The sequence below is a fragment of the Halichoerus grypus genome, chromosome X (genome assembly GCF_964656455.1).
Source record: "Halichoerus grypus chromosome X, mHalGry1.hap1.1, whole genome shotgun sequence".
Taxonomy (NCBI): Eukaryota; Metazoa; Chordata; class Mammalia; order Carnivora; family Phocidae; genus Halichoerus; species Halichoerus grypus.
The window spans coordinates 3449858-3469120 of record NC_135727.1 but is presented as its reverse complement, the minus strand read 5'-3'; the positions used below and the strand labels follow the sequence as shown (position 1 = coordinate 3469120).

Below are 19263 nucleotides of genomic sequence, written 5' to 3'. Positions count from 1 at the left end.
ATCCTAAAATTTGTATGTAATCAGAAAAGACCCTGAATAGCCAAAGGAATGTTGAAAAAGAAAACCAAAGCTGGTGGCATCACAATTCCAGACTTGACGCTCTATTACAAAGCTGTAATCATCAAGACAGTATGTTACTGGCACAAAAAAAGACACACAGATCAATGGAACAGAATAGAGAACCCGAAAATGGATACTTAACTGTATGGTCAACTAATCTTTGACAAAGCAGGGAAGAATATCCAATGGAAAAAAGACAGTCTCTTCAATAAACGGTGTTGGGAAAATTGGACAGTCACATGCAGAAGAATGAAACTGGACCATTTCCTTACACCATACACAAAAATAGACTCAAAATGGATGAAAGGCCTAAATGTGAGGCAGGAATCCATTAAAATCCTAGAGAAGAACACAGGCCGCAACCTCTATGATCTCAGCCACAGCAACTTCCTGCTAGACATGTCTCCAAAGACAAGGGAAACAAAGGCAAAAATGAACTATTGGGACTTCATGAAGATAAAAAGCTTTTGCACAACAAAGGAAACAGTCAACAAAACCAAAATACAACTGACAGAATGGAGGAAGATATTTGCAAATGACATATCAGATAAAGGGCTAGTATCCAAAATCTATAAAGAATTTATCAAACTCAAAACCTAAAGAATAATCCAATCAAGAAATGGGCAGAAGGCATGAACAGATATTTCTCCAAAGAAGACATACAAATGGCCAACAAACACATGAAAAAATGCTCCACATCACTTGCCATCTGGGAAATACAAATCAAAACCTCAATGAAATACCACCTCACACCAGTCAGAATGGCTAAAATTAACAACTCAAGAAACAACAGTTGTTGGCAAGGATGCAGAGAAAGGGAAACCTTCTTACACTGTTGGTAGGAATGCAAACTGGTGCGGCCACTCTGGAAAACAGTATGGAGGTTGCTCAAGAAGTTAAAAATAGAGCTACCCTGTGACCTAGCAATTGCACTACTAGGTATTTATCCAAAGGATACAAACATAGTGATTTGAAGGGACACATGCCCCCCAGTGTTTATAGCAGCAATGTCCACAATAGCCAAAATTTGGAAAGAGCTCAGGTGTCTGTCAACAGATGAATGGATAAAGAAGATGTGGTATATATATACAATGGAATATTATGCAGCCATCAAAAAAACGAAATCTTGCCATTTGCAACAATGTGGATGGAACTAGAGGGTATTATGCTGAGTGAAATAAGTCAATCAGAGAAAGACATGTATCATATGATCTCACTGATATGGGGAATTCTTAATCTCAGGAAACAAATTGAGGGTTGCTGGAGTGCTGGGGGGTGGGAAGATGGGGGGGCTGGGTGATAGACACTGGGGAGGGTATGTGCTATAGTGAGCGCTGTGAATTGTGTAAGACTGTTGAATCACAGTCCTGTACCTCTGAAATAAATAATATATGTTTAAAAAAAAAGAAGAAGATAGTAGGAAAGGAAAAATGAAGGGGGGGAAATCAGAGGGGGAGACGAACCATGAGAGACTATGGACTCTGAGAAACAAACTGAGGGTTCTAGAGGGGAGGGGGGTGGGGGGATGGGTTAGCCTGGTGATGGGTATTAAAGAGGGCATGTATTGAATAGAGCACTGGGTGTTATACACAAACAATGAATCATGGAACACTACATCAAAAACTAATGATGTAATGTATGGTGATTAACATAACATAATAAAATTAAAAAAAAAGAAGTGGTATAGATATATACAATGGAATATTACTCAGCCATCAAAAGAATGAAATCTTGCCATTTGCAATGACGGATGGAACTAGAGGTTATTATGCTAAGTGAAATAAGTCAATCAGAGAAAGACAATTATCATATGATCACACTCATATGTGGAATTTAAGAAACAAAACAGAGGATCACAGGGGAAGAGAGGAAAAAATAAAACAAGATGAAGCCAGAGAGGGAGACAAACCATAAGAGACTAAATTATAGGAAAAAAACATGGTTGCTGGAGGGGAGGGAGGTGGGAGGGATGGGTTGATAGATATTAAGGAGGGCACGTGATGTAATGAGCACTGGGTATTTTATAAGACTGGTGAATCGCTTACCTCTACCTGTGAAACCAATAATACAGTATATGTTAATTAATTGAATTTGAATTAAAAAATGGAAAAAAAATCTATCCATTGAATTCTGAATTTTGGATGTGTATTTTTCCATAAGTAATTTCTAATTTGTTCTTCTTTATAGATTCCAATTTTCTGTTGAAATTCTTTTTTATCTCTTTTATTCATCTTTTCTTTTTTTTCTTGAACATATTAACCATAGTTTTTAAAAGCCTTTATCTACAAACTCTGATATCTGGGTCACCTGTTAATCTATTTCTGTATTCCATTTCTTTTTGTTTTAAAATTTTGGTTTTAAGTCATATGGTCCTGTGTATTGTTATGCTTAATGATTTTTTTTATTGAATTGCAGACTTTGTATAATAATCTGTAGAACTTTTTAGATGATGTTGACTTCCACCAGAAAGGCTTCATTCTTTCCTTTGCTAAACAGACAGTGTGGGAGAATTATTACTTTAATCCCATAAGGGACTGCATTGAATTCTAATTTTGGTTAAACTTGGTATGTCTCTGCTGCTCCCTTGTAACTAGGACATAGCTTCTCTAGAGATTTAAACTGAGTGCCTGGCATACCTTCTTTTTTATACCATTGGTAGACTGTAGGAAAGCCAGTTTTACTTTTCAGAGGTTTTTATATTCTTTTTTAGCCTTATGATTTGTGCATATTCAAAATTTAGCAATTGTATTGAGAAGGATATTAGCCAAGAGTTTGAGACCTTCTAGAGCTCTACTTTTATCACTTTAGCTCTGTGTGACCATGAAAACTATTGCTTTTTTTCCCCCTATCATCTAGCAGCAGCCCTATGCTTAGGGCAAAACTTGAATTTTAACCTGCAATCAATGGCCAGAATTGTCAAATACCACAATGAATGAAGAAGATGCAGGTCACAAATTCATCTATGAGAAGTTCTACCCTTTCTCCAGAATTTTTGTCTTTCAATCTTCATTGCTGCTACAGTTCTAGGTTTTCTAATTGTTCATGAGGGGAGCACTGTTCACCCACAGATAGTCTTTCTCACTATTTTTGCTCCTATCACTGTAATCTGAGCCATTATCATTTCTCACCTGAACTATCGCAATACACTTTTAACTGAACTTCCTTCTTCTGTTCTTCCCATATTTATATTTTTTTTGTAGTTTTTAATTTTATTATGTTATGTTAGTCACCATACAATACATCATTAGTTTTTGATGTGGTGATCCACGATCCATTGTTTTCGTATAATACCCAGTGCTCCATGTAGTACGTGCCCTCCTTAATACCCATCACCGGGCTAACCAATCCCTCCTCCCCCCTCCCCTCTAAAACCCTGTTTGTTTCTCAGGTCCATAGTCTCTCATGGTTCATCTCTCCCTCCAATTCCCCCCGCCCATTTTTCCCTTCCTTCTCCTAATGTCCTCCATGTTATTCCTTATGTTCCACAAATAAGTGAAACCATATGATAATTGACTTTCTCTGCTTGACTTATTTCACTTAGCATAATCTCCTCCAGTCCCATCCATGTTGATGTAAAAGTTGGGTATTCATCTTTTCTGATGGCTGAGTAATATTCCATTGTATATATGAACCACATCTTCTTTATCCATTCATCTGTTGAAGGGCATCTCGGCTCTTTCCACAGTTTGGCTATTGCGGACATTGCTGCTATGAACATTGGGGTGCATATGGCCTTTCTTTTCACTACATCTGTGTCTTTGGGGTAAATACCCAGTAGTGCAATTGCTGGCTCATAGGGTAGCTCTATTTTTAAATTTTTGAGAAACCTCCACACTGTTTTCCAAAGTGGCTGTACCAACTTGCATTCCCACCAACAGTGTAAGAGGGTTCCCCTTTCTCCACAACCTCTCCAACATTTGTTGTTTCTTTCCCTGTCCATTTTTGCCATTCTAACTGGTGTAAGGTGGTATCTCAGTGTGGTTTTGATTTGGATTTCCCTGATGGCTAATGATGATGAACATTTTTCCACGTGTCTGTTAGACATTTGTATGTCTTCTTCAGAGAAGTGTCTTTTCATATCTTCTGCCCACTTTTTGACTTGATTATTTGTTTTTTGGGTGTTGAGTTTGAGAAGTTCTTTATAGATCTTGGATACCAGCCCTTTATCCGTAGTGTCATTTGCAAATATCTTCTGCCATTCTGTGGGTTGCCTCTTTGTTTTGTTGACTGTTTCCTTTGCTGTGCAGAAGCTTTTTATCTTGATGAGGTCCCAAAAGTTCATTTTTGCTTTTGTTTCACTAGCTTTTGGAGATGTATCTTGAAAGAAGTTGCTGTGGCCAATGTCCAAGAGGTTACTGCCTATGTTCTCCTCTAGGATTTTGATGGATTCCTGTCTCATATTGAGGTCTTTCACCCATTTTGAGTTTATCTTTGTGAATGGTGTTAGAGAATGGTCGAGTTTCATTCTTCTGCATGTGGCTGTCCAATTTTCCCAGCACCATTTATTGAAGAGACTGTCTTTTTTCCATTGCATGTTTTTTCCTGCTTTGTCAAAGATTATTTGACCATAGAGTTGAGGGTCCATATCTGGGTTCTCTATTCTGTTCCATTGGTCTATATGTCTGCTTTTGTGCCAGTACCATGCTGTCTTGGTGATCACAGCTTTGTAATATACCTTGAAACCGGGCAACGTGATGCCCCCAGCTTTGTTTTTCTTTTTCAACATTTCCTTGGCGATTCAGGATCTTTTCTGATTCCATACAAATTTTAGGATTGTTTGTTCCAGCACTTTGAAAAATGTCATTGGAATTTTGATCGGGATGGCATTGAAGGTATAGATTGCTCTGGGTAGCATACACATTTTAACAATGTTTATTCTTCCAATCCATGAGCATGGAATATTTTTCCATCTTTTTGTGTCTTCTTCAATTTCTTTCGTGAGTGTTCTATAGTTCCTAGAGTATAGATCCTTTACCTCTTTGGTTAGGTTTATTCTGAGGTATCTTATGGTTTTTGGTGCTCTTGTAAATGGAATCGTTTCTCTAATTTATCTTTCTACAGTTGTGTTGTTAGTGTATAAGAAAGCAAATGATTTGTGTGTGTTGATTTTGTATCCTGCCACATTACTGAATTGCTGGATGAGTTCTAGTAATTTGCGGGGGGGGAGTCTTTTGGGTTTTCCATATAAGTATCATGTCGTCTGCAAAAAGAGAGAGTTTGACTTCTTCTTTGCCAATTTGAATCCCTTTTATTTCTTTTTGTTGTCTGACTGCTGTTGCTAGGACTTCTAGTACTATGTTGAACAATAGTGGCGAGAGTGGGCATCCTTGACGTGTTCCTGATCTTAAGGGAAAAGCTCTCAGCTTTTCCCCATTGAGGATGGTATTCACTGTGGGTTTTTCATAGATGGATTTTATGAACTTGAGGAATGTTCCCTCTATCCCTATACTCTGAAGAGTTTTAATCAGGAAAGGATGTTGTATTTTGTCAAATGCTTTCTCTGCATCAATTGAGAGGACCATATGGTTTTTCTCCCTCCTCTTATTAATCTGTTCTATCACACTGATTGATTTGCGAATGTTGAACCACCCTTGCATCCCAGGGATAAATCCCACTTGGTCATGGTGGATGATCCTTTTAATGTATTGTTGGATCCTATTAGCTAGGATTTTGTTGAGGATTTTGGAATCCATATTCATCAGGCATATCAGTCTGAAATTCTCCTTTTTGATGGGGTCTTTGCCTGGTTTGGGGATTAAGGTAATGCTGGCCTCATAGAATGAGTTTGGAAGTTTTCCTTCTGTTTCTATTTTTTGAAACAGCTTCAGGAGAATAGGTATTATTTCTTCTTTGAATGTTTGGTAGAATTCCTCAGGGAATCCATCAGGCCCTGGACTCTTGTTTTTTGGGAGGTTTTTGATCACTGCTTCAATCTTGTTACTGGTTATTGGCCTATTCAGGTTGTCAATTTCTTCCTGTTTCAATCTTGGCAGCTTATAGGTTTCCAGGAAGGCCTCCATTTCATCCAGATTGCTCAGTTTATTGGCATATAGTTGTTGATAATAATTTCTAATAATTGTTTCTATTTCCTTGGTGTTAGTCGTGATCTCTCCCCTTTCATTCATAATTTTATTAATTTGGGTCCTTTCTCTTTTCTTTTGGATAAGTCTGGCCAGTGGTTTAGCGATCTTATTAATTCTTTCAAAGAACCAACTTCTAGTTTCGTTGATCTGATCTACTGTGTTTCTGGTTTCTAATTCATTGATTTCTGCTCTAATTTTAATTATTTCTCTTCTAATGCTTGGCTTAGGCATCGTTTGTTGCTTTTTCTCTAGTTCTTTAAGGTGTAGAGTTAGTTGGTGAATTCGGGATTTTTCTAGTTTTTTGAGTGAGGCTTGGATGGCTATGTATTTCCCCTTAGGACCATCTTTGCGGTATCCCATAGGTTTTGGACCGATGTGTTTTCATTCTCATTGATTTCCATGAATTGTTTAAGTTCTTCTTTGATTTCTTGGTTGACCCAAACATTCTTGAGCAGAGTGGTCTTTAGCTTCCAAGTGTTTGAATTTCTGCCAAATTTTTTCTTGTGATTGAGTTCCAGTTTTAAAGCATTGTGGTCTGAGAATATGCAGGAAGTAATCTCAGTCTTTTGGTATCAGTTGAGACCTGATTTGTGACCCAGTATGTGGTCTATTCTGGAGAAAGTTCCATGTGCGCTCGAGAAGAATGAGTATTCTGTTGTTTTAGGGTGGAATGTTCTGTAAATATCTATGAGGTCCATCTGGTCCAGTGTATCATTCAAAGCTCTTGTTTCCTTGTTGATTTTCTGCTTAGATGATCTGTCCATTGCGGAGAGTGGAGTATTGAGGTCTCCTACAATTAACGTATTGTTATCAATATGACTCTTTATTTTGGTTAACAGTTGGCTTATGTAGATGGCTGCTCCCATGTTGGGGACATAGATATTTACAATTGTTAGATCTTCTTGTTGGATAGACCCTTTAAGAATGATATAGTGTCCTTCTGTGTCTCTAATTACAGACTTTAGTTTAAAATCTAATTTGTCTGATATTAGAATTGCTACCCCAGCTTTCTTTTGAGGTCCGCTGGCATGGAAGATGGATCTCCATCCCTTCACTTTCAGTCTGGATGTATCTTTAGGTTCAAAATGAGTCTCTTGTAGGCAGCACATGGATGGGTCCTGTCTTTTTATCCAATCTGCAACCCTGTGCTGTTTTATGGGAGCATTTAGGCCATTCACGTTGAGAGTGATTATTGAAAGATATGAATTAATTGTCGTCATGTTGCCTGTGAAGATGTTGTTTTTATAGATTGTCCCTGTAAATTTCTGTTTATATCACTCTTGGGGTCTTTCTCCTTTTATAGAACCCCCTTTAATATTTCTTGCAGGGCCAGCTTAGTGGTCACTTATTCTTTCAGTTTCTGCCAGTCGTGGAAGCTCTGCATCTCTCCATCCATTCTAAATGAAAGCCTTGCCGGATAAAGTATTCTTGGCTGCATGTTCTTCTCATTTAGTGCCCTGAATATGTCTTGCCAGGTCTCTCTGACGTTATTCTGATGTTCCTCCCTCTGTACGTAAGGAATCTCTTCCCCCTAACTGCCCTTAAGATGGTTTCCTTCGTTCTAAGATTTGCAAGTTGTACTATTACATGCCGGGGTGTTGGCCTGTTTTCCTTGATATTGGGAGGGGTCCTCTCTGCCTCTAGGATGCGAATGTTTGTTTCATTCCCAGATTAGGGAAGTTCTCAGCTATGATTTGCTCAAATACATCTTCTAGTCCTCTCTCTCTCTCCACTCCCTCCGGGATTCCAATTATTCTGACATTGGAACACTTCATGGTGTCACTTATTTCTCTGATTCTATTTTCATGGATTCTGAGTTGTTTTTCCCTGGCCTCCTCGTTTCCCTTTTTATCTATTATATTGTCTTTCAGGTCGCTTATTCATTCTTCTGCCTCACTTACCCTAGCTGTTAGATTATCTAGATTGGATTGGATCTCATTGATAGCATTTTTAAGTTCTGTCAATTCAGCTGTCATTTCTGCCCTTAGAGACTCTATGTTGCCATTAATTGATTTCTCCATTCTAGCTATTGTCTTCACAATTGCTAGCCTGAATTCCATCTCTGACATCTTGGTTATATCTGCATCCATTTGTAAATCTGCAGCATAAGTCATAATCTCTGAGTCTTTTCTATTTTGGGGGCTCCTCCTCCTAGTCATTCTGTTGATGGGTGGTTGAGGGAATGTATAGAGTCCAAATTATTGACCAGAACCCAAGCAAGATGCACCTGTTTTCTAGGGACCTTAGGGTTGCTGGCCTCTTGTTTTTCCAGCCTGTCTTCTGGGGGAGGGGCCTGCCGCGCTGTTACTCAGGCAACCCTGTTTGGGCAGAGTTGCCCTGCCCCCCTGTGGCGGGGTATGGGCTCAGTGGGAATCAGTCTGGGGGGCTTTTGTTCTCTGGCGGCTTACCCTGGCGGCTTTCTGTGTCTCTTCCATGAGTCAGAGCAGAAGAGACCATTTCCAACCCTCTGCCTCAGAGCAGAGAGATCGCAGTCTGTTCTTCAGTGAGCTCTCCAGGCCACACTGTCTCCGTTTCAGTCCGTGCTGCTATAAACTGCAGCATCCTGGGTTGTGCGTCCCTCCACAGTGCTCCCAGTCCTGCCTCCAGGTCGGGGCACTTCTCTGCCCTTTGTGCTTAAATTGCCCGCCTCTCCCAGTTCACGCGTGGGATCCCGCTGCTCTGGGTTTCTGCCCTGGGGGCTGCCCTAAAGTCCTTTCCCAGCCGCTACCGGTCTGTGAGTCTGTGCCCCGTCCCCAGCTAGCGAGGCTTTCGCTCACCAGCGGTGTAGGATCCCTAAGGCCAGGCACCCTCCCGCTGCCATTTATCCTCTGATATCTGCCCATAGAATCACTGCTCCCTGCTTTGTACCTCGAAACCAACTGCCTACGATATTCTGTTTGTAGAGATCCAGATCTTCTTACATCTCAGGCTGATTTCGTGGGTGTTCAGAGTGGTCTGGTAGATATCCAGCTCAATTCCGGGGACCAGTTGAAATAGGGTCCCCTACTCCTCTGCCATCTTTCCTCTCTCCCCAGATAATGTAATCATTTTGTTCCAAATTTTCCAACCACTCCTCATTTTCTCTCAGTAAAATTCAAAGCCCTTTAATATCCTACAAGACTCTAGATGACCTGGCCTCTTCTTTGATCTCATCCTTTCCTAGTGCTTTCTCCTTTACTGTATCCAGCCATTCTGGACACTTTAATCTTCCTTGGAAAAGCGAGACACATTTCTGACTTAGCTTCTTATCCCTGGATGTTCCCTCTACTTGGAGCACAGTTTCCTCTAATATCTGTATTGTTAATGCTTTTACCTCCTTAAAATTTCTGCTCAATTGTCACTTTTTCAAAGAGACCTATGCTGATTACCCTATTTTAAATTTCAATGGCAACACCTATCTTCCACCTAGACAAGACTGATTCCCCTTATTCTGTAGTACTTTTATGTTTTCCCATGGTGATTTTCACTTTGCAACATACTTTAAACTTTACTTTTTAATCTGTTGTTTATTTTATTTTCCACCATCACGCTCTCCTCTATAATATAAGCTCCACAAAGACATGGTCTTTGTTTTATTCATGGATGTATTTCAAACTCCTTCAATAGAGCCTGGCATATAGAGACAATTTATAAGTATTTGGCAATGATTGAAAAAATATGTCACATGTAATTATTTGGATCTTTTCAAATGCACTACTTGAAAATATAGAGCTAAATTTAATTTAGACACAATCAACACAGACCTTGATATATTGCTCAGATGACTCCCTATATGAAACTTACTCTAAAATTCTTAGAGTTAAAAACTCACTCAAATTCTATTCAATTTTGATTTTTCGAATTTATTTGAAAATGGGCTATGTATCTACTCATTTCTCTTTCAGATTTACAGTTACTGGTAAAGGCAATACTCTGTAAAAATAAGAAAATCTCCAGAGTCTCTTTCTATCTACCATTTACTGTAGAGAATTAGATAGAACTATATGAGATGCAAATAGAATAGGCATTTCAAAAATAAAAACACATTCTCTTTTGGGGATCTTGTCCTTTGGAAGCTGCTACTATACTCCATATCAGCTCTGTCTTTTTATTCATTCATTCATTCTCAAGTTTTTATTTCAATTCCAATTAGTTAACATACAGTGTAACATTAGTTTCAGGTGTTACAATACAGTGATTCATCACTTACATACAACACCCAGTGTTCATCACAGTATATTAGTGCTTACTTGCTATATCTTCTGGACAATTTAGGAAACAGATGTTAGTCTTTCAATCTAATGACAGAAATGAGTCTGAAATGGTGAGATAATGTTTTCTTTCTAGAAAGAAATCTATTAAAAGCTAAGTCTCCTCCTTCTGATCACTTAGTATTATTCAACCCCACTCCCCTTCCCCACTCCCATACCACCCTGAATTCAAGGCTTCAGCTTTAGAAACTACTAGGGGGCAGAACAGGAAATACTGTTTCTTTTGGAAGAAGATCAGGTAAACAGAAAGTGAGAAAATACGTACAGCTTCCAAACTTCAGTGGGCAGGCATGCACATCCATAGGAAAATCTTCCAAATGCATGGGGCACTCAGCATGAATTGTTAACCTAAAAGAAAGGAGAACAGAAAATGAGATTAAGCTAAAATGAATGGTGGTAAACACAGCTGAATGTCCATTCACCAGCGATGGGGTGCCCCTAAGAATAATGGGATTTTGTTTATACTGAGATTGAAGTCTTTATGAACACAAGGGATGGATTAAATGAACTAGAGAGCCTCTCAAAGCAGCATTCAGATTTTTAGATCAGATTTGAATTCCACCTTACCACCTTTAGAAAAACAAATATAATTATTTGCCTTAGCTGAGCTCCCTCACCCAGCCCTCCTCCTCAAAGAAGGCTGAAAACACCAGGTCCTACTCATTCACTCCTGATAGCAGTTTAATTATTTATTAAATAATTCTCAGCAGGCTATCAAGTGAGTTAACCAATTTAAAGACTGCACTGGAAAGAAGAGATGAATATCTTTACCTTGATAATGAACAGGTACAAAAGATGGCTCTGCTGTTCACAGCAACTGTTATAGCTTTGTTGAAGGAGATGACTCTTGGAGAACACATATACACACTTGTGCGTGCACGCACACACACACACACACACACACACACAACTGGCCAGGAAAAAAAATACAAAGGTAATGGAGGACATCAAAAACCTCAGAGGTTAAGTCTAGAGAGCTCATGCTTTCTTTATAGGAACAACATGTAGGAGAGACTGCATGGACTCCTCAATGAAAATCTGAATGGGGTATGATTTGTCATGCCCACATATTCATTTTCCTGCATTAGTCTGCTTAAATAATCTATTCTAAGATTTCCCCTATGATTTCTTTAAAGAATTCTGAGCCTCAACCTCCCTTGGCCTAGATAGTAACCTCCTATGTAGAAATGGGACCTACACAGCAGAAATTCAGAGTTCTTTGGAGCCTAGCTCTGATGAGTTATTTCTAGCTAATCAGTATACCTCCTGGTTATACTAGATTCAATATATGCCATCCTCTTGGAGTTCTAGGGGGCCAACTGGCCAGCATCTCCAATCCTAGTTAATTGTTAAACCTGGTGAATGTGTAACACTTCACAAATGATCAGAGGAGCAATACTAGATATTGTGCAAAGCAGGCTAATTAAAACAAACATGCTCAGGTGTGTATTAGCAAGAACTCTAGACTAAATGGCAGAAACCAAGTGTATGCTCTTCAACAAATACGTATCCATCTTATTTTTAGTTCTCCCATCTAAACAGTAAGAGGAACTAGATGGCATGTGTCCTTGCAGATCTAACTAATCCCTTCAATATTTATAAAATTTTCCATGTTGTCTAGGACAAAAGCTTAATTCTCAAGTTAGCCTGCAATATCCCAAAAATCCACCTTTTATTTTTAAGGCATAAAGGGGATTTCATAATTCAAAGAATTTGACACACAAAAAATGTATTTGACTGATAAACCTGTTCCTCGTGTTGGATACTTAAAAGATTCCATGAAGGTTTAATAAAGAAAATTGTGTTCCTTCTTTCCACTTATATTAGTATTTCCAAGATACTGCCTTTTATGAGTAATGCCAAGGGGAAATTACTTTATGTCTACCCAGCAGTCCTGGGGACATGGCAAATAAGACCACAATAGATTATCAAAGCAAGATGCAAAGGGCACTGATTTCTGATTAAGAGTGGAACTGATTTATATAACTTTTCTCTCTTCCTTCCCATATACTTCTTGCCCATCCTACCTAGGCACAGAGTAGAGAGGAGAAAGCAGATGTTGGTGAGGGCAGGGTACTTCACAAGCCAGATTATGCTGTGCTTTCATTCGTTCTTAAACACATCCTACTGCTCTCTGACATCCCATGTCATACTGTCTTCCCTTCTTCCTTTCTTCTTTCTCTTTACCTTGCTTCAAATTTCAAGATCCCTTCAAGCTTTTCTATAGCAGAAAGCAGCCTGACTATACCCAGGCTAATATCCTCATCACTACAATCTATGTCATAAACATATCCGTCCCCTCCAAAACTTTCCTTCCACCCTCTTATTATTATTGTTGTTATTGTTTTGTGTGACAAGAACACTTAACATAAGATCTGCCCACTGAGCAAATTTTTAAGTATACCATTTAATATTGTTAATTGAGAAAAGGACCTGAATAGACATTACTCCAAAGAAGGCATACAAATGGACACAGGTATATTAAAAGGTGCTCAACGTCACTAATCATCAGGGAAATACAAATGAAAATCACAATGAGATATTACCTCATACCTGTTAGATAGGCTATTATCAAAAAGACAAGAGATAACAAGTGTTGATGAGGATGTGGAGAAAAGACAATCTTGTGCACTGTTGGTAGGAATGTAAATTGGTGCAGTAACTCTGGAAAACAGTATAGAGGTTCTTCAAAAAATTAAAAATAGAATTACCATAGGAGCCAGCAATCCTACTTTTGGGAATATATGTCCAAAGTTACTGAAATCAGGATTTCAAAAAGATATCTGCACTCCAAAATTCATTGTAGCATTATCCACAATAGCCAAGACATGGAAGCAATCTAAGTATCCATCAATAGGTGGATAAGAAAATGTATATACATACAATGGAATATTATTCAGCCTTAACAAAAGAAAGAAATCCTGCCATTTTCAACCACATTGATGAACCTAGAGGACACTGTGCTAAGTGAAATAAACCAGAGAAAGACAAATACTATATAGGATCTCCCTTATATGTGGGATCTAAAATAGTCAAACTCATAGAAGCAGAGAGTAGAATGGTGGTTGCCAGGGGCTGGTGGGGAGGGAATGGGGAGATATTAGTGAAAAGTACTAAGTTTCAGTTTTGCAAGATGAATCAGTCCTAGAGATCTATTGTACAGCAAATCATCTTTAGTGGGCTTTTCAAGAAAGGTCAGAAACCCCTCAAAATGTGACATTCAGATCATAGGGACTCAGTTCCACTCCATGGTTTGGCCTGCTTTGATCTTTATGCAAAAATGAGACAGGAAGTTAAGAGGCAATCCAGGAAATTCTTTTCTTTGGGGGTAAAAGATACAGATAGAAAGGAAGCCTTTTTTTAGCCCTGCATGTGCGCATACATGTGTGCACAAGCACAGACACCCTCCCCTCCATTACTGCTCTCATTTCACTGTGTTTTGCAGCATCCTGGCTCCCTTGTCACCCTACCATTTGCTGCTCAAAAGCTGGTTTCTATTCCACCATAGTGAAAAGTTAGTTTTATTACTACTATGGCCCCCTAACTAGTCTCTGCTGTCACCCTTTCTCCTTATAGTATATTCTCTACACAAGAGCCTTCTAATGCTTCCTCATCTTTTTGTAAAATATTTTATTTATTTGACAGAGAGAGAGAGAGCACACAAGCAGGTGGAGCAGCAGGCAGAGGGAGGAGGAGAAGCAGGCTCTCCACTGAGCAGAGAGCCCAACGTGGGGCTCAATCTCAGGACCCTGGGATCATGACCTGAGCTGAAGGCAGATGCTTAACCGGCTGAGCCACCCAGGTGCCCCTAATGCTTCTTCATCTTATACAGACTAAAGCCAAAATCCTTTCCATGGCTAATAGGGTCTTGTATGACCTTGTCATCTGTTCCTCTCTGGCTTATCTCCTACAATGCCCTCCCTTCTCCACTTTATTCCAGCCACACTGGCTTCCTTGCTGCTCTTTCAACATGCCAGGCCCTCTTACAGCATGGCCTTTGCACTTGTTATGCCCTCATACCTCTTTCAAGTCTTTGCTTAATTACTGTCTTCTAAATGAGGCCCACCCTGACCTCCACTCAGCTTACTATCTACCTTAGGTTAGTAAACCTTACCATCCTCTTTCTTTTACCATAGCACATAACATATAACATGCCATACATTTATTTTTTCTATTTATCATTTTTTTTCTCCTTACTATAAGGTTATGGGTCTTTGCCTTGTTTTCTCTTTGATGTGTGCCAGGAGCTTAGCACATTACCTAGCACATTGTAGGTGTTCAATACATATCCACTGAATGAATGAGTTAATGAATGAGTTTTCTTTCCTAAAAGCATGTATTTCTATGGGGATCTTGCAGAGAAGAGGTGTAGGCTGGGCAGACAGGGTTTAGGTATTTTTAGGGTTCCAGGCAAAAGCATCTTAATATGATTCCTTAATATGATTCCTTAATAATATCTCAACTTATTCTCTTCAGTGGGCATATAGCCTCTTTCGTGGAATTTCAGAGCAGAAAGAGCCTTAATAAAAACATCCAGTTTTATCCCCTCAGATGTTTTATATATGATGAAACAGAAGGGAAGGAAATTGTCCATATCACCCAACAAATCTGGTCCAGAACTGACTAAAAGTTTCCTGATTCTTTGGTGTAGTCCTCAAATATTTTTTGATCACCATCTATGTGCCAGCTAATATTCTAAGCAATGTAAGTATATTAGTAAACATACCAAGAGTGCTGACCTCTTAGAGCTTACATTTGAGTAAAGGGAAGACAAAAAAATTAAAAAGATAAATCAATCAATCTATCTCTCAATCATATAGTATAGTAAAAGGTAATATGCCTCAGGAAGAAAAATAATATGTGAATAGAAAGTATTGGGGAAGGATTGCAATTTTTAATAGGGTGTTCAGGGAATACCTCACTGAGTAGGTGACATTTAAGCAGTAACCTGAAGGAAATGAGAGTGAGCCTTATAGACACTTGGAGGAAGAACATTCAAAGTAGAGGGAGTAACAAAGTAGAGGGAGTAAGCTTGAGGCGGAAGTTAGTCCAGTATTCAAGGAAAAGCAGCTAGGCCACTGTGGCTACAGTGGAGAGATGAAGAGAAAAGATTAATAGAAGATGAATTTAAAAAGGAAACTATGGGAAATGGACTAGATAGTACAAGACCCTCCGAGGATATTTCGGTTTTCACCTTAAATGAAATGTGGAGGTATTGCACAATTTTGAGTAGAATGGTGATTTGATCTAACATTTTAGGATTATTCTGACAGCTGTGTGAAGGATAACTTGAAGGGCAACAGCAGGAAGATGAAATTCAGCACCAATTTATGATCCAAAACTCTCAAAAAAACTAGAAATAGAAGGGAATTTTCTCAACTAATAAGGAACATTTATGAAAAATCTACATCTAGACCATACTTTATGATAAAAGACTATTTTCTCCTATGATCAGGAACAAGATAAGGATGTCCACTCTCTCTTATTAAGCATTTTCCTGGAGATTTTAATCAATCTAAGAAGGAAAGTAATGGGAAGTGACTGCTAACGGGTATGCAGTTTCTTTTTTAGAGCAACTAAAGTATTCTGAAATTACATACTGGTGATGGCTGCACAACCCTGTAAATATACCAGAAAACATTTACTTTTACACTTTAAAAGGGTGAATTATAGGGCATGTGGATCATATTTAAGTAAAGCTGTTTAAAAATTTAGGCAAGCTATGGGGTACCTAGGTGGCTCAATTGGTTAAGCATCTGTCTTTGGCTCAGGTCATGATCTCAGGGTTCTGGGATCGAGCCCCACACTGAGCCCTGCACCTATCCCCGAGTCTGCTCCTTCCCACTGCTCATGCGTGTGCTCTCTCTCTCTCTCCCTCTCTCTCAAATAAATAAATAAATAAAATCTTTAAAAAAATTTAGGCAAGCTAAAGAAGTTAAAGACATAAAAAATGGAAAGTAAAAAAAGCAAAACTTTCTTTAATTGCAAATAACAGGTTTTAGATATTCCATGTTTATAGAAGTCCTAACATCATTAAGATTCTCTCCAAATTGATCAATAGATTGAACACATTTCTTATCAAAATCTCAGAAGCTTTTTTTTTATAAAAATAGCAAGCTGATCCTAAAAGTTATATAGGAATACAAAGGATCTAGAATAGGCAATACATATTTAAAAAGAAAAAAAAAACTGTACTTTCACTTCCCAATTTCAAAACATACCAATAAGCTACAGTAATCAATATGGCATGGGTTTGTTCTAAAGCTAGGCAATATAGATCAAAGGAAAAGAATATAAAGTCCAGAGATAACTTCACATATATGGTCAATTGACTTTGACTAAGGTTCAAGGCAATTCAGTGCAGAAAAAAATAGCATTTTCAATAAATGGTGCTGGGAAAATATCTACATGCAAAAAAAAAGAACATATCATATCAGAAACAAAAATCAACTCCAATGGAACATAGGTCAAATTTTAAGAGCTAAAAGTTCTAAAAAAATTATAGGAGAAAATCTTTGTAACCTGGAGTCAGGCAAAGATTTCTTAGACTGCCAAAAGTATGAGCTATAAAAAAATAAAAAGTATGATAAAATGGACTTCAACAAAATTTAAACATTTTGCTCTTCAAAAGACACTATAAGAAAATAAAAAGACAGCCATAAAGTGGGTAAATACATTTGTAAATTGTATGTTGATAAAGAATCTATATTAAAAACATAAATAATTCTTACAACTCAAAAATGAGAAAAACAGCCCAATTTGAAAATGAGCAAGATATTTAAATATACATTTAATAAAAATATATATATACATTTAAAAAATTATGCAATACTTCCACATTTAATAAAAAAATATTCTGTCAACTAATAAGGACATAAAAAGATACTCAACATCATCACATGAGGGAAGTGCAAATTAAAATCACAGTGAGATACTGCTACATGTGTATTAGCATGGCTAAAATAAAAAAGGCTGACAGTATCAAGCGTTTACAAGAATTTGGAGAAAATGGAACCTCATAAATCACTGGTGGAAATGTATAATGCTAAAGCACAATTTGGAAAACATTATGTCAGTTTCTTAAAAAGTTAAATATATACTTCCTATAAAATCCTGTGGTTCCACTCTACTTCTCTGTTATCTAAGAGAAATGAAAACAGATGTCCACAGAAAGCCCTGTTCATAACAGAATTATTTATGATAGCCAAAAGGTGGAAACAACCTAAATGTCCATCAAATAATGAATGAACGAAATGTGGTATATTCACACAATAGAATATTAGTCATCAATGAAAAGGAATAAGGACAACAACATGGGGGCACTTGGGTGGCTCAGTTGGTTGAGCGACTGACTCTTGACTTCCATTCAGATCATGATCTCAGGCTCAAGATCGAGCCCAGCGTCAGACTCTGCACTGGGTGGGAGCCTGCTTAAAATCCTCTCTGTCCCTCTCTCTCTGCCCCTCCTCCTGCTCACACACTCCCACTCACTCTCTCTCTCTAAAAAATTTTAAATAAATAAGGACAACAACATGGATGAATCTCAAGTGCATTATGCTAAGTGAAAGTAGCAAGACACAAACGGTCACATGCTGTATGTTTCCATTCACAGTAATTGTCTAGGAAAGGCAAATCTATAGAGACAGGAAGTAGATTAGTGGCTGCCTGAGGCTGGGGTTGAGAATGGATGGTGACTACAAATTTTTGGAGAATTTCTTTTAGAGGTGATAGAAATATTCTAAATCTAGATTATGGTTATAGTTGCACAACTCTAAATTTACTAAAAATCATTGAATTGTACACTTAACACATAAATTTTATCATATGTAAATAATATTTCAAAAAGAGCTCTTATAAAATTAAAAAAGCAAGAGAGGCATTATAGCATAACCTTTAAGAGCATGGATTCCAAAGATAAACTATAAGATTTACAACCCAACCCTACTGCATATAGTAGCTATATGCAAGTTATTTCAGTTCTCTGTGCTTGTTAGCTTATATTTTACAAATGCTGATTAAAGCTCTAAAACTGGATAGTATTATGAAGGAAGACAAGAAGTCTAAGAGCTAAGATTCAGGGTACAATAATTGGATTAATGTCTTTTACAACGAATCCTAACACCAGTGATTCTCAGTATCTCATCTATTTCCTATAGTATGCACTACCCATGAATAATATAAATTTTACCACCAGCAGAAGGTATGTATCAGAATCTCAAAGTGGGAAGGAGGCATGAAGTAAGGAGGTAAACAACAGGCGGAATATGGTGGTTTGAAAATGTTTACTCCAATGATAAGCTATGTCATCTCATTAAGAATCCCTGCTATTGACTTAAAGCCACTGAGTAAATAGTTTCTCTTCTACTCCTTCGGAATTGAGACAAATTTGTGACTTGGTTATTTGGTGCCTTATCTCATCCCCACTGGAAATATCTAAGTACATGTCCAAAATGAATACACATATCAGAGACTATTATTATACTATTTGATTATTTTTCTATTATATCATTGACACAAAAGCCAGTGTTTATATTTACTATATAGTGCTTTGCATTTTTATGATTTTTTTGGTACATATTTGTCTCCTAAACTAGATTGAATACCACATGTAAGTCACTTGCTTTTATTTTATTTTTTTAAAAGATTTATTTATTTATTTATTTGACAGAGAGAGATACAGTGAGAGAGGGAACACAAGCAGGGGGAGTGGGAGAGGGAGAAGCAGGCCTCCCGCAGAGCGGGGAGCCCAATGCGGAGCTTGATCCCAGGACCCTGGGATCATGACCTCAGCCGAAGGCAGACACTTAATGACTGAGCCACTCAGGTGCCCCGTAAGTCACTTGCTTTTAGATGGGAATGTACCCAATGCA

General features: G+C 38.0%; 1 protein-coding gene across 3 annotated transcripts in view; it reads right to left on the bottom strand.

Annotated features, from left to right (window-relative positions):
* The window catches only part of GABRA3 (gamma-aminobutyric acid type A receptor subunit alpha3), a 386726-nt gene that overhangs the window by 69192 nt on the left and 298271 nt on the right, over positions 1-19263 (bottom strand). For all 3 annotated transcript variants that reach the window (XM_078065249.1, XM_078065248.1, XM_078065247.1), the window contains one exon: positions 10659-10741. In XM_078065249.1, coding sequence (XP_077921375.1) covers positions 10659-10741 — 83 coding nt within the window. The remainder of the gene's footprint in view (positions 1-10658; positions 10742-19263) is intronic.